We start from the raw sequence: 20,556 nt of genomic DNA on the forward strand, positions 1-20,556 counted from the left end.
TGCCAACGAAAGACTCATTTACGTGTGAGTTGTGATAAGGTTAGCCTTAAAATAATATTTAAATTACCCATGAATATAAGCCTTGTGTATAAAACTGAAATACCATTCACAACTCATAAGAAGTAGCGAGAGAACTGCCAACCTAACGTTACACTCCAGCCCAGAAGGTGGCGGTTTTGTACCGTTCGCCAACCGCCACAAAACCTAACAAGTATTTAAACGAAGGAGGTTTAATAACCAGAATATATCGCATTTATAAATATCCATTAATTTTCTTTTCGTTTTTTTTTGCTATTTTTGTCGATTAAAGTCATGCTGTCAGTAGGTGGTGCCATGCACCTTTAACGTTTGCTTGTGTTCCGCCAGCAAAACTAAAGACGACGAAGAAGAAAACGAAGAAGTGGCTAGTGAGCTAGCCCAACGGCAGTAGCTTTTATTTAGGGAAATATGGCTGCTGTGCTCCCCATCAGACCGCCCTGCGACAGCAACCCCGCTACTCCAGGAGCACAATCCATAAAGGTGATCTTTATATTTCACAGACACGAACAACACCAGTAATAATTAACTTTGTTCACTGAGCTTTGCACGGTTGCTTGCTGAGCTAACGGCTAGTTAGCTAGCCAACGGCTACCTGCGTCCATGAATGACAACTGATGGCGATGTTAGCATCACCCCATTGTTTTCAAATGGGTGCTAAATGTTTGAGATGGCTTGTATTGTTACGGTCGTTTCTGCAAGTATTTATTTATTATTTATGTTATTTTGTTTTTGATTGACAGCGTCGTCATTTTTTCACAGAAGATTATAGTGTTAATGCTTAATAAACTGCTCTATATGGATAGCCAGATATCACCTCATTTTGCTGTAAAAGGACTAACAACGTTCAGACAGGACTTTAATTTTCAGAAGTGACAACATAACTGTAGTCTAGATAATGGTTTTTTTTTTTGCATTATTAATAAGCATTCTTTCCCCTGTTTGCCCAAACAATAAATCATTTTGGGATATAGTGATTTCTCTGCCCATGGAAATGGTGAACTAGAAATTAGACAAATAATACAGAATGCCTCCTGGAGAAAGTAGAGATTAACAAAACTATATGCTATAGTTACACTTTTATTCTTTGCTCTCACATCATATAAAAGTCCAGTTTGTAAATGCAGGCATGCTCTGGTGAGTTTGCCAACATCACATTATATTAATGTTAAATATAAGTCAAAAATTGTGTTTCTATATTCCAATGTAGGAGGATGTTACAGAGGAGGAGTCCAATGATGGCAGCCAACCTCCCAAGAGAAGGAGAATGGGTTCAGGGGACAGCTCTCGAAGCTGCGACACCTCAAGTCAAGACCTTGGGTAAGTTGGCTTGATACTTTGTAAGGAGCAATGAAGTGGCATTGCCAGTCTTAATAACCTAAGAGCTCACAAGATTTTGTTGTTGTCATATAATATGTTTTATGATGAGTTATGTCTTTGTATGGACATGTAGGTGATAAACTTAAGAGACATAGCTGTAGCTTGTATAGTCTCACATGTTCTCCTTTTACATACATTATTCTAAAATGCGATTTACTCATTGCATTATGTGTGCTTATGTGTGCTACTTGCTATTCCAGTTGAGAACCTGATTGTCTTGCCCAGCTTCCTAACATCTCTTCAATGCTCATAAAGTTTTTTATCCTCAACCTGCTGTTCCACCCACCTCCCCCCTTCCAGCCTGACATATTTCCCAGCAGAGAACCTGACAGAGTACAAGTGGCCTGCAGATGACACAGGAGAGTATTACATGCTGCAGGAGCAGGTCAGCGAGTATCTGGGAGTCACATCCTTCAAGAGGAAGTACCCAGGTAAGACTGAAGTAAAAATCGAAACAGTTATACCTGTTTAAGTGTTCAAGAATAAAGTGTTACTATTCTCCTTTTAAAAAATTTTATTGATTCTATAGCACAATACTATTGGTTTGCTAGTGCTTGTTCATGTACAAGTATTATTACTGGAATACAGTCACAGTATAAGTATAGCCACTGGGAAAGGATAGACTGGCCTCCCTAGTAGCAGCTATGCATAGTTGTTTGTCTGTTGTCACACTGCTGTAATGACCTTTCTTTGCTCACATTCTGACCTGATGAAGAATGAAGCTGTTCCTTGACCAATGATGTTGTTTTCTTGCTTTGTAGACATGGAGAGGAGAGACTTGTCCCATAAAGAGAAGCTATACCTGCGTGAACAAAATGTCATCACTGAGACACAGTGTACTCTGGGTAGGTACCACACTAAACACCCTCAGACCAGGTAGAATTGTTGATAAATAAACTCCTAACATTCTCTTGACACAGTGGATTTACAGTAGAGCGCAAATAGTCTGGAACATGATTTATAAGATTTATTCTGTGAATAATATTTGATTGTGTAAGTCATCGGTGTGCTTGATGTGGTCCAAATATGCACAGAATATGTCCTGATTGTTCCCAGGTCTGACAGCTCTGCGGAGTGATGAGGTGATAGATCTGATGATAAAGGAGTATCCCACCAAACACTCGGAGTATTCAGTCATACTGCAGGAGAGAGAGCGGCAGAGGATAGCTAAGGAGTACTCTGTAAGTACACAAACTAAAAGAAATATGCTGGGGTTGATCATTACTGTGGCATTTTATTTTACTGTAATACATTTAATGAAAATCCTCCTACACACGTGTGCATGTCTCTTACAGTCTTTGTTGTCTTATAGCAAATGCAGCAGCAGAACCCTCAGAAGGTGGAGGCCAGCAAGGTTCCTGAGTACATTAAAAAGGCGGCTAAAAAAGCTGCAGAGTTCAACATGAACTTCAACAGGGAGCGTATGGAAGAAAGGAGAGCTTACTTTGACCTCCAGACACATGTGAGTCCAACCTGGGAAAACTTAAGCAAGCTCAATGAGATTGTACAGAGACAATGAAAAGAGCTTTGTGTAACTTCAGAATTTTTGACACGCATTGTGTTTTGTGTGTTTCCTCAGATTATCCAGGTGCCTCAGGGGAGGTTCAAGGTGCTGGCTCCAGAGCTGACGAGGACGGGGCCCTACCCTGTGGCTCTCATACCAGGACAGTTCCAAGACTACTACAAACGGTACTTGACACACCGAGATAAATGATTTTGCTTACAGTTTGCCTCTTTTGTATTCAAGGCAGCAAACCCCAAAAGTATGTACCTTTTCTTAAGTGAAATTGTGTTTTCTGGATAGGCTCTTAACCTGTATTATATATTTACTGTGTTTACATGCACACTGCTATTAAACTGTTATTAATATGACAATATTCTGAATTTGATATGAGTCATGTAAACAGTATATTCCATTTGCAAATTAGGCTTTATTCAGGATGTAGCATTTTCCATTTAAGAGAATACGTGTCTTAACAAGGGTTTTTACAGCGGTTTGCGACACACGGCCTGTTCATGGTCAGCTCTGTGTGTTATCATGGATGGGTTGTGCACAAACCAACTGGCCAACTGTTTGTGGGGCTGGGTTAGAGACGCATGCCCAAAAGAAAAGCCCACGTTTCTAGTCGAAAAGAGAAACCCACCTACCTTTAAACATCATGAAAGACTTGGATATCAGCAGGTTTTTTGAATGCGCAAATATCACGACGCCGACCTTTTCAAGAAGGTCGTTGAAAGAATGAAAGAGGGAGGCTGTGTTAGCACTGTCCAACAAGTGTGCCACTGATGGAAAACTGATAAAATCCAATTTTGACATAAAGAAGCAAAATAGCACAAGCAGCCCCAGTCGTTCCACTTTTCCATATTTTGATGTGATAAACGACATGTTAGGGCACATCAATCAGAGTATACTTGGCTTCATGTAAACAGGGACATTAGTGGAATATTTGTTTTCATTAGCCATGTAAACAGCTTCGTAGGAATATTGTCTTTGTTGGAATAGGGGCAAAAATCAGACTACTATGTGCATGTAAATGTGTCAGTGCTGTGCTGAATGTTTTGCCCTAAAGCATCATTGTGATGTGCTTGACAGGTACTCCCCCAATGAGCTGCGGTACTTGCCATTGAACACAGCTCTATTTGAGCCTCCACTGGATCCAGAGCTCCCTGCGCTGGACTCAGAACCAGACTCAGATGACGCAGAGGATGGCAAGGAGGACAAAAAGAACAAGAACTCATCTGTAAGACATCAGACCATGAACAACTACTATAATGGCCCATCTGTGTCAGATCATACATCCATTCTGGATTAGTTGTACAAATGCTTAATGGTAGAAATCTGAATCATGATGGATTCTAGGTCCCATGTCAGAGTCATTTACCTTTACTAAGCTTGACAAAGATATCTACATGGAAATACGTTCTTGGGCATCACTCTTAAACCCCCCCTAACCCTTCACTCTTCCTCCGTGCTCTTCTTTTCCTCTGAACAGGACAGTTCTTCAGGCAACGCATCAGACGTGGAGAGCCAGGAAGGAGGCGGACACAAGTCCAAGGCCAAAGACAGGACATCCACGCCAGGCAAAGACGGCAACCAGCGCCATTCTGCCTCCCACAAAGCCACCCCAGGGTACAAGGTAGAGGACAAAAGCACCTGAACTCTTCTCCAACAACAGCAGCAGCACTTTTCTACCCCCTCCTCCTCTTTCTACTACTACCACTCCCTTACTCCATCCATCCCGCCACCCCACCCTAGCTTTCTTCACTTTGTTCTCCGGCTTCTAAAGTTTGTCAACTTTTCAGCTGGGACAACCTGGCCCACACACACACACACACACACACACACACACACACACACACACACACACACACACATACACAAACACAAACACACACTGGGGGTCCTGTCTTCAGTTTTTTGTTTTAATGATTGCCACGTTGCTTGTTTTTCTCTCTCTTCGTACCAGACTGTGAGCAATAAGAACATTTTAAAGGAACAGTTCACTTGTTTCTTTTTCACTGCACTTTCACTTTTTGGGTTTTTCAGCGAAGACAAATTTGAACTTTAAAAGTTTTTCCTTTTGAATGTCTTCAATATACCTCTTGTCTGTCCTCACTTGTCAAAAAAAAAAGATACTTCCTAGACAAGTAAGTGGATGTTTTGGCTGCTAGTTTTCCTTTTTCATTTTTGAAAAGAAAAGTCTTTTTGTTACTCTGATATAGAACATATAAACCACATGCAATTTGTGGTTGCTTTTAAAAAGTAGTTGATGTTAACACTATAGAATTTTAACATTTATATCTGAAGTGTAGAATGCACTTAACCCTAATGTTTTAAGTGTGTATTGATATTATAATATGCTTTGTTTATACACCATGTGATGTACTGTTAATCTGTTAATACATATAGGACAGCTGTTTGACATGGGGTTTACCTGTCCCTATAATGTCATCTTGGAGAGATGAGGACATTCTGACCTTGTTCACACTGTTGCTGAGCTGAGCTAGAGGTATTCTGTACGCTGTCTGTCTGGGTTTGGACTCCGCTGGACAAGCCCCACATCACCTTAACACCCAGTCATGGCACATCTTTGATAGTCATGTTAAATAAATGCCGTGAGTGTAATCTAAATGTTTAAAGGACTGTAGACGGGGTAAATTCAATTACCTAAGTGCACCACTTGTTCCCTACAGCCCACTGTGCTAGCCAAATTGATTTTCACTTTTCCAACCTTGCAGAAAAACATTCCAGCACCTAGATATGCTGGTATATTACTGCTTGTAACAGTATGATGGACCAGGGCAAGTCCAGTTGAGTTCAGCTCAGCGCTGTGGTGTGGGCACGGTCCTTTTCTAGTGTCTTTTTAAAAACAGTTTCAGTGTGTTTAAGTTTGACTTGTTGACTTATTCATCAGATCATTTTGCATTTGCTTTCAAGCCCACAGACATAGCAGAATTCATTAGCATTAGTCAGTAACATAATGTCCCAGTACTGTATCAGTTTGTGACAGGTACAAAAGGACCTGGAGATGTAACAGCTTTCAGGCATTTCTGTATTTTAAGAAATACAGTATACACAGAAGTCAAGCACGATCCATTATTCTGTAGCTCTGGTAAATTCGCCAAAGTGAAATGCTGGAGAACATGAAATGTACCAGCCTCCTTTCCAGTGGTAGATTTTTAGTATCTATCTTTCCCCTTTTAAAAAAAATCCCTGTAAATGCAAGGTTAATTGATTTCTAATGACTTGAAAAACTCTCAGTCAGTGATGCCGGCTGATTAACGTTACCTCGCTCTGGTCTGGCTACCATTTACAGGGGTGTTTAACGATGACCTCATGACTGATAGTGTGGTATTTGACAAGCAGCTCCTGAATAAAGACTAATTATGCACAACAACGTTGGAATTAGAGTAATTGCCTCCACAGCAGTATTTTGTTGAGAATGTGATACATGTTGCATTTTACATACATGTTATATCTGTACTGCACTGTAAACATGACATGTTAAAGTTCAGGTTAATGATTCCAGGAAATGGATCACTCTGAAACTCAACAGCCTCTCTGCAGCTTATACATATATGAGGCATTGTGGAGATAAAAATATTGCGTTCACTGTGTGACACAGTTGCACACAGTAATATTACATTAATCACATTAACATCAGCTGCTGCAGATTATATTTGACTATCAGCTATTTTTAAGTCTCCCTTGATATTGCTCTTAGTCTGTCTGAGGATGTGTGGTGCTGGTCTGACTCTCAGAAGGAGCTCAGAAAGTTTTATTTTGTATGTCAGGCATATGAAGGAATGAGAATGAGGGAATTTTTTTGAGTTATCATTATGAGGTGCAAGGCTGAGTAGAGTTCAGTTTCATTAGACTTTAGACTGAGGCAGATGGGAAGTTGTGAGGCACAGCTAACAGGTTAGCATTACCTTATTCAGTACATTATATAAAAGTACAAACATGATGTTTAAACTATATGATCCACTGATCTAAAGTCTGTGTGGTCAGCCAGTATGAAGTTCCAATTAACTGTGTCCTAGTATGTATGCCTCTGTGTCTGAATTATAGTAATGTTTAGAGCTTTATGACTCCATACAAAAGTTACCAGATTATAATATAAAAGTAAACATGCCTGAAAGTGAATTCTCTGAGTTTTTTTCTTTTATGTGCATAAAATACAGCATTTCTTGTGTTGACCAAACTCAACTAATTTAGAATAAAACAGGATTCAACCTCATGAACTGCTCATGTTCTATTTTTCTATATTTTGCTTGTAGTGTAAGCATCTCATGTGGCCATGAAAACACTTCTGTAGTTGTAAAGAGTCAGGTCACAATAACTATAATGGTTTCAGTGATGCCGCGAGGCCAAAGGTGTCAGCTGTTGAATTTCAAAGGAGAAATATTGATAGGGTATATATTTAGCATATGCATATTAAGCATGTATGAAATTTAAACAGGGTGCTGCGTCCAGCTCTACCTTTTCCTTATTTCCCTTTCCTGCTGCTGTCTGTCTATTAGTTTAGTTCTCTGCTTTGTTTCTAGTCTTTGATTTTCATCATTACCAAACCATGTCCTTTACTGACCCATAGTGTTGTACCTATGGCTGTTTAGCATTACCTGCTCACTTCCTGCCAGGGGACACTTTAATGAAGGATGTCACGTTCTTCAAAACCAATTTGCATTAGCACATACACATTTTTTTGGTTTAAAAAAATCTTCACTCTCAAAATGACCACCTGCATATCAGCTACTCACCATGTGTTATGTTGATTTTGTGAAGAAAACTTTGCCTTTTTGGATTCTCTGTTCACTGTGAAGGCACACGAGTAAAACGAAGGTTTATTCATAAATTCAAAGTAATAAGCAGTGAGTAATGAATATACAAATGGGCATTTTGCAGTAGTTTTTGAAGTATTCCTTGCGCAGCTGTTAACTCCTTTAAAGTCGAGTTACATTGTTTATTTTAGTTAAAGTAAGGCTGTTGCAGTCCAAATATAAAATCTTGCTCAGTCTCCCATGTTTTGACTGTGTGGCTTCCTAAAGAGGTGTTTAACTTTTTAAATGTTTCCCTGTTTACCTGTGTGACATCTGGATTTAAACGTCCCCAAGCCTCCTTATCTTTCTGCTCTGGTTCTTTCCTCGCTGACCCCTTTTAAACCTAAAGGGACGTTGCATAGACAGCAACTGCAACATCCTTAAAGTCAGCTTCTTGACCACTTGACTACATTAATCTGCCATAGATGACAGATGCAGCACACATGCATGAGGATATGATAGACAACATCTGCCTCTTTTGTGTTTGCATCCTGATATATATTTGGTGTCCTGCCCAGTAACCGGGTGATGCTCCTGCAACAAAAACTTAACAAAAGAAATACAAAGAACTGGGTTTGTAACATTTAAATCTATCAAACTTAGTTGGACGGCAGCTTAGATGCCAGGTGATGCAAATTGTGCTGAAAGTATATAAACCACTCAACTTGTAGTTCATGTATTGTGCCCCCAAAGGTAGAAAAAGCCTTTGTTATTCAAGATAAAGTGCTCTTTTTGTTTTTTCTCCAGGCATCAAAACGTTGTTGAACTACTTTATTGTCCATAACCACAGGATGCGCATGGTTTTTATAGCATTATTCTGCCCTTGCAGCCTAAGGTCATTCCCAATGCTATATGTGGCATTTGCCAGAAGGGTAAAGAGGCCAACAAGAGGGGCAAGCCAGAGGCTCTCATTCACTGCTCCCAATGTGATAACAGCGGTAAGTTCACACTGTTAATTTGAAAGGAACGTTCCTTGTTTACATATATATCTATACATACACTCACACACACATGCAACATCAGCCCATTTTTTATGCTCTCCATCATTATCGTAAGCTGTAATTTTAAAACATTTTTCCCTTTGTTTAACATCAGTGGTACATAAAGTTAAGAGACTGAATTGATAATCATTTACTAAGGAATTATTTCTGCCATCAGTGAAAGGAAATGTTCAGTTGTTTAACACCAGTCAACTTCATTTCATTGTGTAGAATTAAGTTTAATGCTTAAGTGTTAATGCTGCCTTGTTTATATGCTGTAAACATTTACATTAGACAGTAAAGCTTGTGTAGGTTAAAAGTATCGTCTATAATTCACTTCAGATGATTACAAAGACTTTAGTGGTTGTTGGCAAATTAAGAGTTTATTTATATTCATGAGGCAGTTATAACATTAAGAAAAAGGCTTTGCATGGCTTTGTTTTTAGATAGTCCTGATAAAAGTCGATGGGTAGCTATAAATGTATTTCCCCAACAATACTTTGAAGCTTATGTTGGATAGATGTGAGTAGATGCTAGATGTCTTCTGTTCTGTTTTAAAGGTGAAGTCTTAAATGTGTTGAAGTCCTCTGAAGTATCAGGACAGTGTATTCTTGGCCTGTTCACATTATGTCTGTATTTGTCTTTGTGTTTTTGTCTGACTTGCTTCCTTTTCTGTGTCTATGTCCATGCGTTGTGTATTTATGTCCGTGTGTGTGTGTGGCTCTGTGTGCATGTGCCTCCATGTCCGTATGCTTTAGGCCACCCGTCCTGCTTGGACATGAGCAAGGAGCTGGTGAGTGTGATCCAGACATACCGCTGGCAGTGTATGGAGTGCAAGACGTGCACCGTGTGTCAGCAGCCCCACCATGAGGACGAGATGATGTTCTGCGACAAATGTGATCGAGGATACCACACGTTCTGCGTGGGCATGGACTCCATACCTACTGGTCAGTGAATGGGCACACACACACAAACACAAGCATACAGTATGTGATATGCGATGTTTGGAGGGTTACTTTTAAAATGTATTCCATTACAGATTACTGAATACATGCAGTACAATGTAATGTGTAACGTATTCCATTAGATTACTCAAACTAAGTAGCCTATTCTAAATACTTGGGATTACTTTTGGAATTCTTCAAAATCATATTTGTGTCGTTCTTCCCTGACGTATCAGTAGACTTGTTTTTATTGTGGAAAAGCGGCTTACAAAGTTCCACTAATTCAGCGATAAAACACATTTAATTTCTTAAAGATTCTTCACAGTAAAAGTTCATTGTTATTTTGTCATGTAAAAGCTGTAATTGTGAAGCAACAATACAAGGAAATGTTTGTTTATCATCAGCAGTAAGTTAACAGACTCTTATACGGCTGAAAGCGAACATTAAATGATAAAATAAAGCAGATATGTAAAGTAAAAACAAGACAGAAGAGAAACTAAACTCCAAACCACAGAGATCCAGTGAGACGCTAGAGTTGAGTCTCGCAACACACATTCTTGTTTAAGGGAGAGAAGAGGGGTCATCAGGGGTTGGCAAGATGTCACTGCTACCTGCTACCCGCTTAAGAGGCAGTAGGACGTGCTTTTGGCCCTGCTCCGGGGAAGGTCCATCTCTGTTGTGGCTCATTGTGGCCCTGTATGTCTTAACTGGTTACGGAAAGACAAAACAGTGTGGCCAAAAGTGGTTATGGAGAAAGGGTAGATAACTCCTAATTTCAACTTCACGAATCAGCTGTTCTTCTTCCTTTTGCGGAGCTTTTAAAGCGAGCGACAGAAATAAATAGAAACAAGGCGTTCGACAAAATTTAAGCTCAAAGTTGCAGTGCTGCGTTTCTTGTGGACAGTTGGAACATTACAATGGGGAAACAATGCAATCAAATTGATGCTCGCTTGCATCACATTAAGTTAGACACGGTGTTAGTGTTGATAACAAAACAAAGTAATCCCTTCAAGTAATCTCTTTTTAAAGACAGTATTTCTCTTTTTAAAGAGAGTATTCAGAGAGTATTCAGAGTATCACCAATTTAAACTGTAACTCTGACTGAACACAGTTTCTCATATTTTGTATTTTAAATACATAATGCCGTTACTTGTTCTCTGTTACTCCCCAGTTCTGATGATATGTGATAACAGATAGCAGACGACAGAAACACGACCGTTTACTTGACTTGAACTACAGTCTTGATTTGCATTTCACACAGTGACAGGACAACAAACCTGACGAGAGAGAAAAGCAGATTTGTACACACAATTTCTATCACAGTCATTCATCTAGTTTGTCTGCTTTTTAAAAAAACGCACTTTTGTTTGTGTCTTTCATACTAATAAATTCATTCTGTCTCTACAGGTCTTTGGGTATGTGAGGTTTGTGATAAGGATTTCACCACACCCAAGAAGAAGGGAGGAGCCACAACACCGAAGAAGTCCAAGTCAGCTAAAAAATGATCAACAGCATCACTAACCATCATACTTCGACCAAATTCTACTCAAATGCACATTATGTCAATGGTCAATCACTTGAAGAAGCTCTGCATTTTTTAAAACATCAGATCACTGTGATCCAAAATTAAAAAAGTGAAGCCCTCTCACCAAATACCAACAATCCACACACAAGATCTTAACTTGCTGTCTGTCTGTATCGAGTGACAGGTCTGTAAACACAGGCTAACACTAGACAACAGACATACTTGTCTTTTCTGGGAAAGCTGTGATGACATCAGTAATGCAGGTCTTAAATTTGAATCAAAAACTTATTTCCATCTCCAAATATATTCTAAATAATGTATGTGATTATACCTCAGATGTACATGCTCATAATAAATAAATAAATAATCCAGACTGGGCATTACCTTTAGCATAGCAACTCTGTTCTGTAATGGTAGAGAGTGACTTAACCTCAGACATCATACATTAATAATGTTAACAGCCAAACTACAGATCAAATCCATCTAAATGTGCTGCACTAAATCCTGTGATCCGTTAACCACTAATAGTATCAGTGAGTTCCTACTTCTTTATACAGATAAATCTTGTCTTACAATTCTGCAGTGGGAAAAATGTTTCAGTTGAACAAATGGTGCTTTTGATCTGGTGCTACTGAAACAATCAAGAGGTCACTGATGTAATTCAGTTACTTTTCCAAACATGTTTTGTATGGTTTTATATTTTTTTTCTTTTGTATTCTTAATTAAAATGTATTTAATAAGGCAGGCCAGTAAAGAGCAATCTTATTTAAACAAAGTTTTGTCTTAAATAATGACATGGTGCTTGTGATTCTGTGTAATGACATGTAATAGACACTGGCTGTGGTAGACCTCACGGCTGCAGCTCTTATTTGTGAGATGTGTGAGTCTTGATTATGGAGACAAAGTGTGTCTCTTTATTTTACATGCGTTGATTTTGTTTTCAACCCTCCACTATTACTGTACGAAAACATAACCACTCATTGTAATGACATTGAAATTAAACATCCGTCAGCGATGATAGTCAGCTGATAGTCTGCTGATACTTTTGCAGGTGGCTTGAAAGATTTCTTTTTTATTTTGTTGAATTTATTTTGTCTGTTTCGTATTGTCCCTCAATGAGCAGCTTGTTTACGAAACACTTGTTGCTAATAATGTCATTGTCACTGAATTATGAAGTGTTTTTTCAATAAAAGCTACTTAAAAAAGTCATATTTGTGCCTTACCTATGGTGTTGTACCACTGTTTAATTGAATCCCACTTGATACCAAAATATATGATTGCAAAACAATCTGTAGTGTGCTGAAAGGTAAATGTCTACTTGAAAATATACATTTAAAAGTTATTTTTATTCTTACATTTTATTTATTGGACAAAGCTTTCAAACTGTCTCATATAGACAGCCCATCACTGCAACAAGATGACCAGCTGCTGTGTTCAAGCCTGTATAGCCTTTGGATGTATGAGTAAACAATATGCAGGAAACTGTATAATTAGAATTACTAATTTTTTTGCCACCCAATGGTGATTTTAAAGGTCCAGGGTGTAAGATTTAAGGGCATCTATTGGCAAAATTGGTATATATGTAACCATGTTTTCATTTATAATCACCTGAAAATAAGAATTACGTTTTTGTTACTGTACAATGAGCTGTTATATCTACACACTGAGTGAGGCCCCTCACCTGGAGTCCACTATGTTGATCTACAGCAGCCCAGCACAAAAAAGCAAACGAAAAGGGGCTCAAGATGGCTCCATTTGTGTTTTCGCGCTTTAGAGTCGGCTACCGCAGTTGTTCCTTTTCACGCTTGACACATGGGAGAAGCTTCAGATTTGCAACCTTCCCGCTAGATGCCATTAAATCCTACAAATTGGACCTTTAAAGTTATTAAGTTTTGATGCATTCAGTTATTGTGCAGATAACTGAATTCATATTAAAGACAAATTGTCATCACATACTATGGATCTTTTGGTTAAATATCTTCCAGTCCAGCAAACTGCACATCTGGGTTATGCTATTATATGGCATCTGCTTTTGATATATCTTATATTGTCATTTTTAAACGGAAACAAAAAAGAATTGCATATCTCTAAATGGTGAAATGTGAAGGAAAAACTTTTCTCATCCGGGTAAAAATCTTCAGAAAACTGGTCTCTGTCCCTAAAATGGCTCCTGCTCTACATCAAACAGCCTGAGGGGGCGCTCTCGCCCAGATTCCATCTGAACACGCAGGTATGTTGATAGTAAAAGAAGAGGCTGCCATATTGCAGTGAGACAGCGACTTTACAGGATTGAATTTGATTCTTGACCACTGTTTCCTTCCTACAATAAACATGCTGTCCTCTCATACGTTTGGAGACCCGGGCAAAATGAAAGAGTATCATTATACTGGCCCAGTAGAGCACCGGTTCTCACCGTACGCTTTCAACGGAGGGTGAGTGATTTTTCAACCGCTGGCCGGTTAGCTTGCTAGCTAACGTTTACATCCCGGTGGACTGTGCTAACTAGCTAAACAGCTTAGCATGTACCAACTGAAACTAAACAAAGGTGAAGTTGATGTAAAGTATGTGAACATTGCAGTGCTTCTTTATACAGTATCAACTTAATTTTAATGCTCGAATTAAGATAAAAGGAAAGATAATTCGTGAGGGAAATATTAGCTGATAGCATAGTTTCAGTTTCGAAACAGTAGCATAGCTTCCGTTAGCATGTCTGTGGGACAACAATACATTTTCCTCTTTGATGGGATGTTTTTTAAGATGAATGACTTGGCATATGTTTGTGTTTTGTTGTTTTCTTTGTCAGAACCGTACTAGCTGTTGCTGGAGAAGACTTCGCCATCGTAGCCTCAGACACCAGGCTGAGTGAAGGCTACTCAATCCACAGCCGCGACTCGCCAAAATGCTACAAGCTGTAAGTTTGCACTGTCACTTCCCTGCACAGTCAGTGTAGCACAGATCTGCAATATAGAGACACAGTGTCAACTTTTAAATCTACAAATGGTCCCTTTAAAAACTACTTTAGTTGCTGTGTACAAAGTCATCAAACTTTATTATCAGATAAACCACTGACGTCACTGCAGCTCAGCTCTGGTACTCTCATAAGATGGGGAGTGCAGATGGTACCTGCTTGGTACTCAGTGACCAGCTGCAGTGCCCCTCAGCAAAGCACCAGTTGGTATCTGTGGCTTAGACCACTAATTATTGCCACATGAACGTAGGCCACCTGAACAATATGCTGCTGTGACTGTCACTGATTTTTGTGTTTCTCCTTCCCCTCACAGGACAGACACAACCGTCATTGGCTGCAGCGGTTTCCATGGAGACTGCTTGACTCTGACTAAAATCATTGATGCCAGACTAAAGGTGGGCTGGGGCAACTGGGTTTTTGGTTTCACTCACTCTTTGGTCTCATCCCTAACATGATCTAATTGTGCTGACTCTGTCAACTGTAATGCCTCTGCTTGCACTCCAGTAGCATCTGTTAATCATAATGGTGTTCAAGTTAGAGTTGACATGACACTGATATTGTAATGTATCTTGTTGTCTTTAAGGATGGTGGTTGTATTTTTTCCAAACTGGATTAATAAGAAAATCATCTTTTGAGTTTTACTGAATGTGTCATGGGTTATTTAATTTATACTAACATCTTAACTGATGTTCCTGCCCCTCTCTTAGATGTACAAACATTCAAACAATAAAACAATGACCTGTGGCGCCATCGCAGCCATGTTGTCCACCATCCTGTACGGCAGGAGGTTCTTTCCCTACTATGTCTACAACATCATCGGAGGTCTGGATGAAGAGGGTAGGTACTTAAATGCTGCAGATATTAAGATGTATGCACTTACAGTGCATAGTGTAAGTAAAAAAAGCTCTATATTTTGGCTTTAGTCATCTTTTTTTGTATGCAAAGATTGTTGGGTTGTTGCCTATATTGTCTCTTGTATCATTACTTTTTTGTGTAGGCTGGAAATTGTTTAAAGCGTTGACTGTGTAATAACTGTTTTCATTTGCAATATTTCATGTCTGTCATGTAGGCAAGGGAGCAGTGTACAGTTTTGACCCAGTGGGCTCCTACCAGAGAGACACCTACAAGGCCGGAGGGTCAGCAAGTGCCATGCTACAGCCACTGCTGGACAACCAGGTATATAACACTGACTACATACTGACCTGTTGTTGCCATAATCCCACTATGTCTCTTCTCATCAGGTATGTAAGCAATGCAAACAAGTTTCCTTATAGTGAACAAGGCTCATTCATGTGTCTCTCTTTCCAACACGTCCTTCCACAGATTGGTTTCAAGAACATGGAGGGTGTGCAGCACGTTCCCCTGACTCAGGACAAGGCAGTTCAGCTGGTCAAAGATGTCTTCATCTCAGCTGCTGAGAGAGATGTCTACACCGGAGATGCCCTTCGGATCTGCATCATCAACAAGGAGGGCATCAGTGAGCAGACTATACCATTGAGGAAAGACTGAGGAGGGAAATGTTCTGCTTTCTCTGCTTTTCTCTTTGATCTGTTCTTTCCACATTCACCTGTTGGTTTTGGCCCCTTTACAGTAAGTTTCTTAAAACAGGAGTGTTGATCCAGAAGTTGTTTCTAGGGGCCTTACAGGTCAGGTTCAATCTTGGGAGCAGATTTTCCATTTGATGTCGACACTTTTCTCCTGCTTACCACGGTTATCTCCTGCAGTTTCTGCTACTACATCCTTATATATGTGGTCTAGTAACCTGATTCTAGATCAGCATTCCTGTTGTTGAGAAGCAAGGAACTCTCTTCATTCAGCCTGTCTACACTCTTCCCCTGTTTGGATTTTTCATTATGTCTAGGAAGGATACATAATGTGCTATTATTTTTACATTCTTAATAAATGTAAAGAATTGAAAAAGTGGGTCATCTTGTTCTTCATGTGCATGTCCTAGACACATAGACACTGCATTCTGGGTAGCTTATGCTGCTCTCAGTGTTGTCCTGAAACATGTTTTGCATATTAAAGCGTAACTATTCCCATCTTAAAGACAATAATCTTTGTTCAGGACAGCGTTTCCTGACTTTACACAACATGAGCACCCCACCATCACTGTGCTGAAAACTGACACTGACTTGATATACAATAATGTAGGTTAAACATACTGTATCCATATGGTAGACATTAGTATATTACAATGTGACTGATAGACTCCACTTCCCATTGAGTTGAACTCTGCCATTTTTAGCTTTTCTAGGTTCTTGATACAATTACTGGTTCACACATCACTGATCTGATTTCGAGCGACACCATTTACAAGTTTTGTCCAAGTGTATAAACATTTCACATTTTTGTAAACTGCAAGTGTCTCAGGTGATTATGACTATTTTAGCAGCCACCAGCTTCATTAAGAGAAGAGTTTGTGCCAAATAGGAAAATAATAGAGTTTTTTATATTAATTTATGCAAAAACAAAGAGTTGTTAAAATGGGAAATGGAAGTACTACATTTTCAACTGCTTATCCAAAGCCGGGTCGCAGGGGCAGCAAGTTGAGCAAAGTTTCTAGACGTCCCTCTCCCCAGCAACACTTTCCAGCTCCTTGTGGGGGACCCTGGGGCGTTCCTAGGCCAGACGAGATATGTAATCCCTCCAGTGTGTTCTCGGTCTACCCCGGGGCCTCCTACCAGTGGGACTTGTCCAGAACACACCTAACGGAAGGCACCCAGGAGGCATCCTGATCAGATGTCTGAACCACATCAACCTCACCTCACCTTTATTTGTCCATCTTTTAATTTCTTTTTATCAATAAGTTGATCTCTTTTGTGTGAAACAAATCTTTAAACCTTCTACTCAGTCTAATACTTTATACTTGTGCTTAACCGTTGGCAAAATGTTGATTAACTTTACTCACTCTAATATATTCCAACAAAAACCTACCTCTGCACGGACCACAGATACCATTGCATTCTGAAATTTGGTTAAAAATCATTTTGAAAAAAACATTAAATGTAAGTGTATGTTACCTGTAGACACCCTGTACATTCGCCCAACAAAACAAACCTCCACTTAATGAAGTACAGGTTGTTTCACACATCTTTAATTTGGGTATTATGGATGGGAAAAGCTCAAATAATGTCTTCTTTCTTTTGTAGTGTTGTAACTATATATTTTTAACCAGATCAGAGGTAATAGAGGTTTATAACAACATTCTGACATTCATCATTCTTTTTTCCCAGTACTATGTTTGTTATTATTTGGTTTGACAGTTTTTTTCTCAATTTTGAAAACACTTTTACACACTGTTTTAGTCCTGGGGAAGAAGGAGCCTTATCAATTTGTTCTCTCGTCCACCTGTGTACACACAGAAGGCCCCTCAACTGGTATTGGGGACCCCTGCTCTGCATCCATCCATCCATTCATTCATGTATATCCCCAGAGGTTCAGCTATCTTTAATTACTACTGCATACCACAGCAGGTTATCTCACTAAGAAACATATCGTTGTGGGTGAAATAAACGACTGTAGATGCATCATTTTACTCTTGACTAACACACAGGTTACTTCTGTAGACTACAGGCCTCTCTCACTGCAGACATTTTGACTTGTCATAGCAGGGAAAAAAAACACAGTTTAAGTTAATGACATTGATGATGGCCGCATTCCACAAAGATGTCCCAGTTCTAGGGTTGTCATATTGTGTAAGTGGGCTCACTGGGATACTTGGTGAAGATAAGCTGTCATCAGCTAAATGAGTTGTTTGTGCATTTCCTTTCAAACCATGTCAAACATAAGAAATAAAAAAGGCCCAATTCAATACCACACTTGGTTCCTAATCAGGTTTTTAATATATAATGTATTCATACTAGAACAGTAACAAATTAAATTCAAAGCAGAGAGAGTGCATACAAAATACAGAAAATTCTGTGTGCTGTTAATTAGTACTATTTTCCCATAATGCCCTGTATAAAGGATGATTAATAAATTTGAAGTAAGAACATCATGGAAACAAAACAGGTTTATCTTAGGAAAAAACAAAGTTGAAGCCTCAAAGTTGCAGTTTGATTGACATCCAACATCACACGTCATTTTCTATTGATATTAAAGGATTAAGTAGGTTGGTATTAGTGTAATTACTGCTTAAACAGTATACTGTGTTGATTAGTATATAGTACAGATTTGGGACAAGGCTAGTGTCTAAAGCAGGGCCTGTAATTTTCCTGTTGTGTCAAAATGTCTGCCAAGAAAAGGCCCTTTGTGTTTAAATTTAAATGGTTATTGACTGTTAATAACGTGTTGGTTTTGTGCATTGTGTTGTAGACAGTTTTGTTGCTTCTCTCCATCTTGCCTGCAGTAACCTCACAGTGCCTCTGCTCAGGAGTGACAAGGAAACATCAACATTTATCCAACCAATTTTGTGATGTGTCTAATATTGGTTAATATTCTGACTTTTTTTTTTAAAGCTTTATATTTTTCTAAAAAAAAACCAACACAAAATATAAGCTTTCAAACAGGAACCTATGTAGTACTGAACAAGCACTGGGCTCCAGCCCAGAGTGAAAACTCAGACTGTCCTATCAATGCTCAGCAGGAAGAAAAACAACACTTAATTATGACATTTTATTTCTTTTTATTAACCCAAGTTAATCAGCAACTCTAACAAGTGTTTACTCAATAACAATTTGAAAAAATCAAAAGACTCTCTCACACAACAACACAGACACAAGCAGTGTCCTCAGGCGTAGTACTGAAGGTTGGCCTTCTTCTTGGCTTGGACCTCCAGGATTCCCTCCATGTAGTCTTCATGGTTCAGCTCTGTGGCCCCACGGCGCAGTGCGATCATGCCGGCCTCCACACACACAGCTTTGCACTGGGCTCCATTGAAGTCGTCGGTGCAGCGAGCCAGCTCCTCGTAGTTGACGTCTGGGCTGACGTTCATCTTGCGGGAGTGGATCTGCATGATGCGAGCTCTGGCCTCTTCGTTTGGCATGGGGAACTCGATCTTTCTGTCCAAACGACCTGATCGGAGCAGAGCAGGGTCCAGGATGTCCACTCTGTTGGTGGCAGCAATCACCTTGAAGATAAAAATATAAGGCGTTATACTGTTGTCATCACTGTGACATCATACTGTAAAGTAATGACTTTTTGGTTGTTTTAGGTTTGTTTCTACATTCATTACATGTTGTGTGTTGTGTTATGCTGTCCTGTGTGCTTGTATTTTGTTGTCTGAATTAATACTACAGAGCAATTGATTTCTTCCAGAATAATACTGTGAATAAAATATAGTTTCCACAAGACTCCAGACTTTGAATTTATAATGTATCACCTTTAAAAGTTGACATAGGCCTACAGTATGTGCTGTAAACATGCAGTGTATAAGTATATAAAGGGTATAAACTTTTTTGGCGGCAGCGTCTTACCTTGACCTGCATGTTGGGCTGAAATCCATCCAGCTGGTTGAGCAGCTCCAACATGGTCCTCTGCACCTCTCTGTCTCCTGCCTTCTCGCTGTCAAACCTCTTGGTGCCAATGGCGTCCAACTCATCGATGAAGATGATGGATGGGGCTTTCTCTTTGGCCAGGGCGAAGGCGTCTCTCACCAGCTTGGCTCCATCTCCGATGAACATCTGGACCAGCTGTGGACCGGCCAGCTTCAGGAAGGTGGCCTTGGTCTGAGCAGCGCAGGCTCTGGCCAGAAGGGTCTTCCCTGTGCCAGGTGGTCCGTACATCAGGACCCCTTTGGGTGGCTGGATGCCAAGGTTTTCAAACTTCTCCTTGTGGTTCATGGGCAGGACAATAGCCTCCACCAGCTCCTGGATCTGTTTGTCCAGCCCTCCTATGTCGCTGTACTGCTCTGTGGGGCGCTCGTCCACCTCCATGGCCTTGACTCTGGAGTCGTACTCGGTGGGTAAGGTCTCCAGGATCAGGTAGGAGTCCTTGTTGACACCAACCAGGTCTCCGGGCTTCAGCTTCTCGGCGTCCACCAGCCCGATGACGGGGAGGAAGTAGGTCTGTCGAGTGGAGGTCTTAATGACGGCGCACTTTCCTTTCCTCTGAGAGTCCAGGTCCACATTAGCCCCGTCCTCCTCCTGGTCGTTGGGGTCCACATCCAACAGCTCGATCACATTAGACACGAGATACGGCAGCGTTTTGTTCACCTTTATCTTCTCCGTGTTTTCTTTGATTTTATCTTTCATAGCCTGCAGTTCGTGGGTCACCCTCAGCACCTCGCTCTTCATTATCTTTATCTCGCTGTCGAGGAGACGAGTCCGCTGGACTATCTCCTCTGTGGACATTTTTAACACTTCTTCACCGATTCCATCCTCCACCTCGTCCCAAACTGATTTGTCACTCAGCGACGCCATCTTGCTCTGTTTGCGGCGGACGGGTGAAGCGGTTAGTTGA

At 40.0% G+C, this 20,556-nt stretch overlaps 3 protein-coding genes across 3 annotated transcripts; 2 read left to right on the top strand and 1 right to left on the bottom strand.

Moving 5' to 3' along the window:
- Window positions 1-218: 218 nt before the first annotated feature.
- Window positions 219-12,395, top strand: phf10 (PHD finger protein 10). Its single transcript, XM_050042853.1, has 12 exons — window positions 219-519; window positions 1,247-1,356; window positions 1,717-1,847; window positions 2,178-2,261; window positions 2,473-2,597; window positions 2,729-2,878; window positions 2,996-3,105; window positions 4,010-4,157; window positions 4,410-4,553; window positions 8,567-8,675; window positions 9,476-9,664; window positions 11,069-12,395. The coding sequence occupies exons 1-12, from the start codon at window positions 448-450 to the stop codon at window positions 11,164-11,166; spliced, it is 1,470 nt and encodes a 489-aa protein (XP_049898810.1). The 5' UTR covers window positions 219-447; the 3' UTR covers window positions 11,167-12,395.
- Window positions 12,396-13,415: 1,020 nt separating this feature from the next.
- Window positions 13,416-16,074, top strand: psmb1 (proteasome 20S subunit beta 1). The gene is made up of 6 exons (XM_050050091.1): window positions 13,416-13,618; window positions 13,990-14,097; window positions 14,468-14,549; window positions 14,862-14,991; window positions 15,224-15,330; window positions 15,478-16,074. The coding sequence occupies exons 1-6, from the start codon at window positions 13,518-13,520 to the stop codon at window positions 15,661-15,663; spliced, it is 714 nt and encodes a 237-aa protein (XP_049906048.1). The 5' UTR covers window positions 13,416-13,517; the 3' UTR covers window positions 15,664-16,074.
- A 2,687-nt stretch (window positions 16,075-18,761) lies between these two features.
- psmc3 (proteasome 26S subunit, ATPase 3) lies at window positions 18,762-20,554 on the bottom strand. Its single transcript, XM_050040971.1, has 2 exons — window positions 19,572-20,554; window positions 18,762-19,225 (listed from the first exon to the last, which is right to left on the bottom strand). Exons 1-2 carry the CDS (start codon window positions 20,514-20,516, stop codon window positions 18,887-18,889), a joined length of 1,284 nt encoding a protein of 427 aa, XP_049896928.1. The 5' UTR covers window positions 20,517-20,554; the 3' UTR covers window positions 18,762-18,886.
- Between the last annotated feature and the right edge of the window lie 2 nt (window positions 20,555-20,556).

Source organism: Epinephelus moara, chromosome 1 (assembly GCF_006386435.1).
Source record: "Epinephelus moara isolate mb chromosome 1, YSFRI_EMoa_1.0, whole genome shotgun sequence".
In the NCBI taxonomy this organism is placed as follows: Eukaryota; Metazoa; Chordata; class Actinopteri; order Perciformes; family Serranidae; genus Epinephelus; species Epinephelus moara.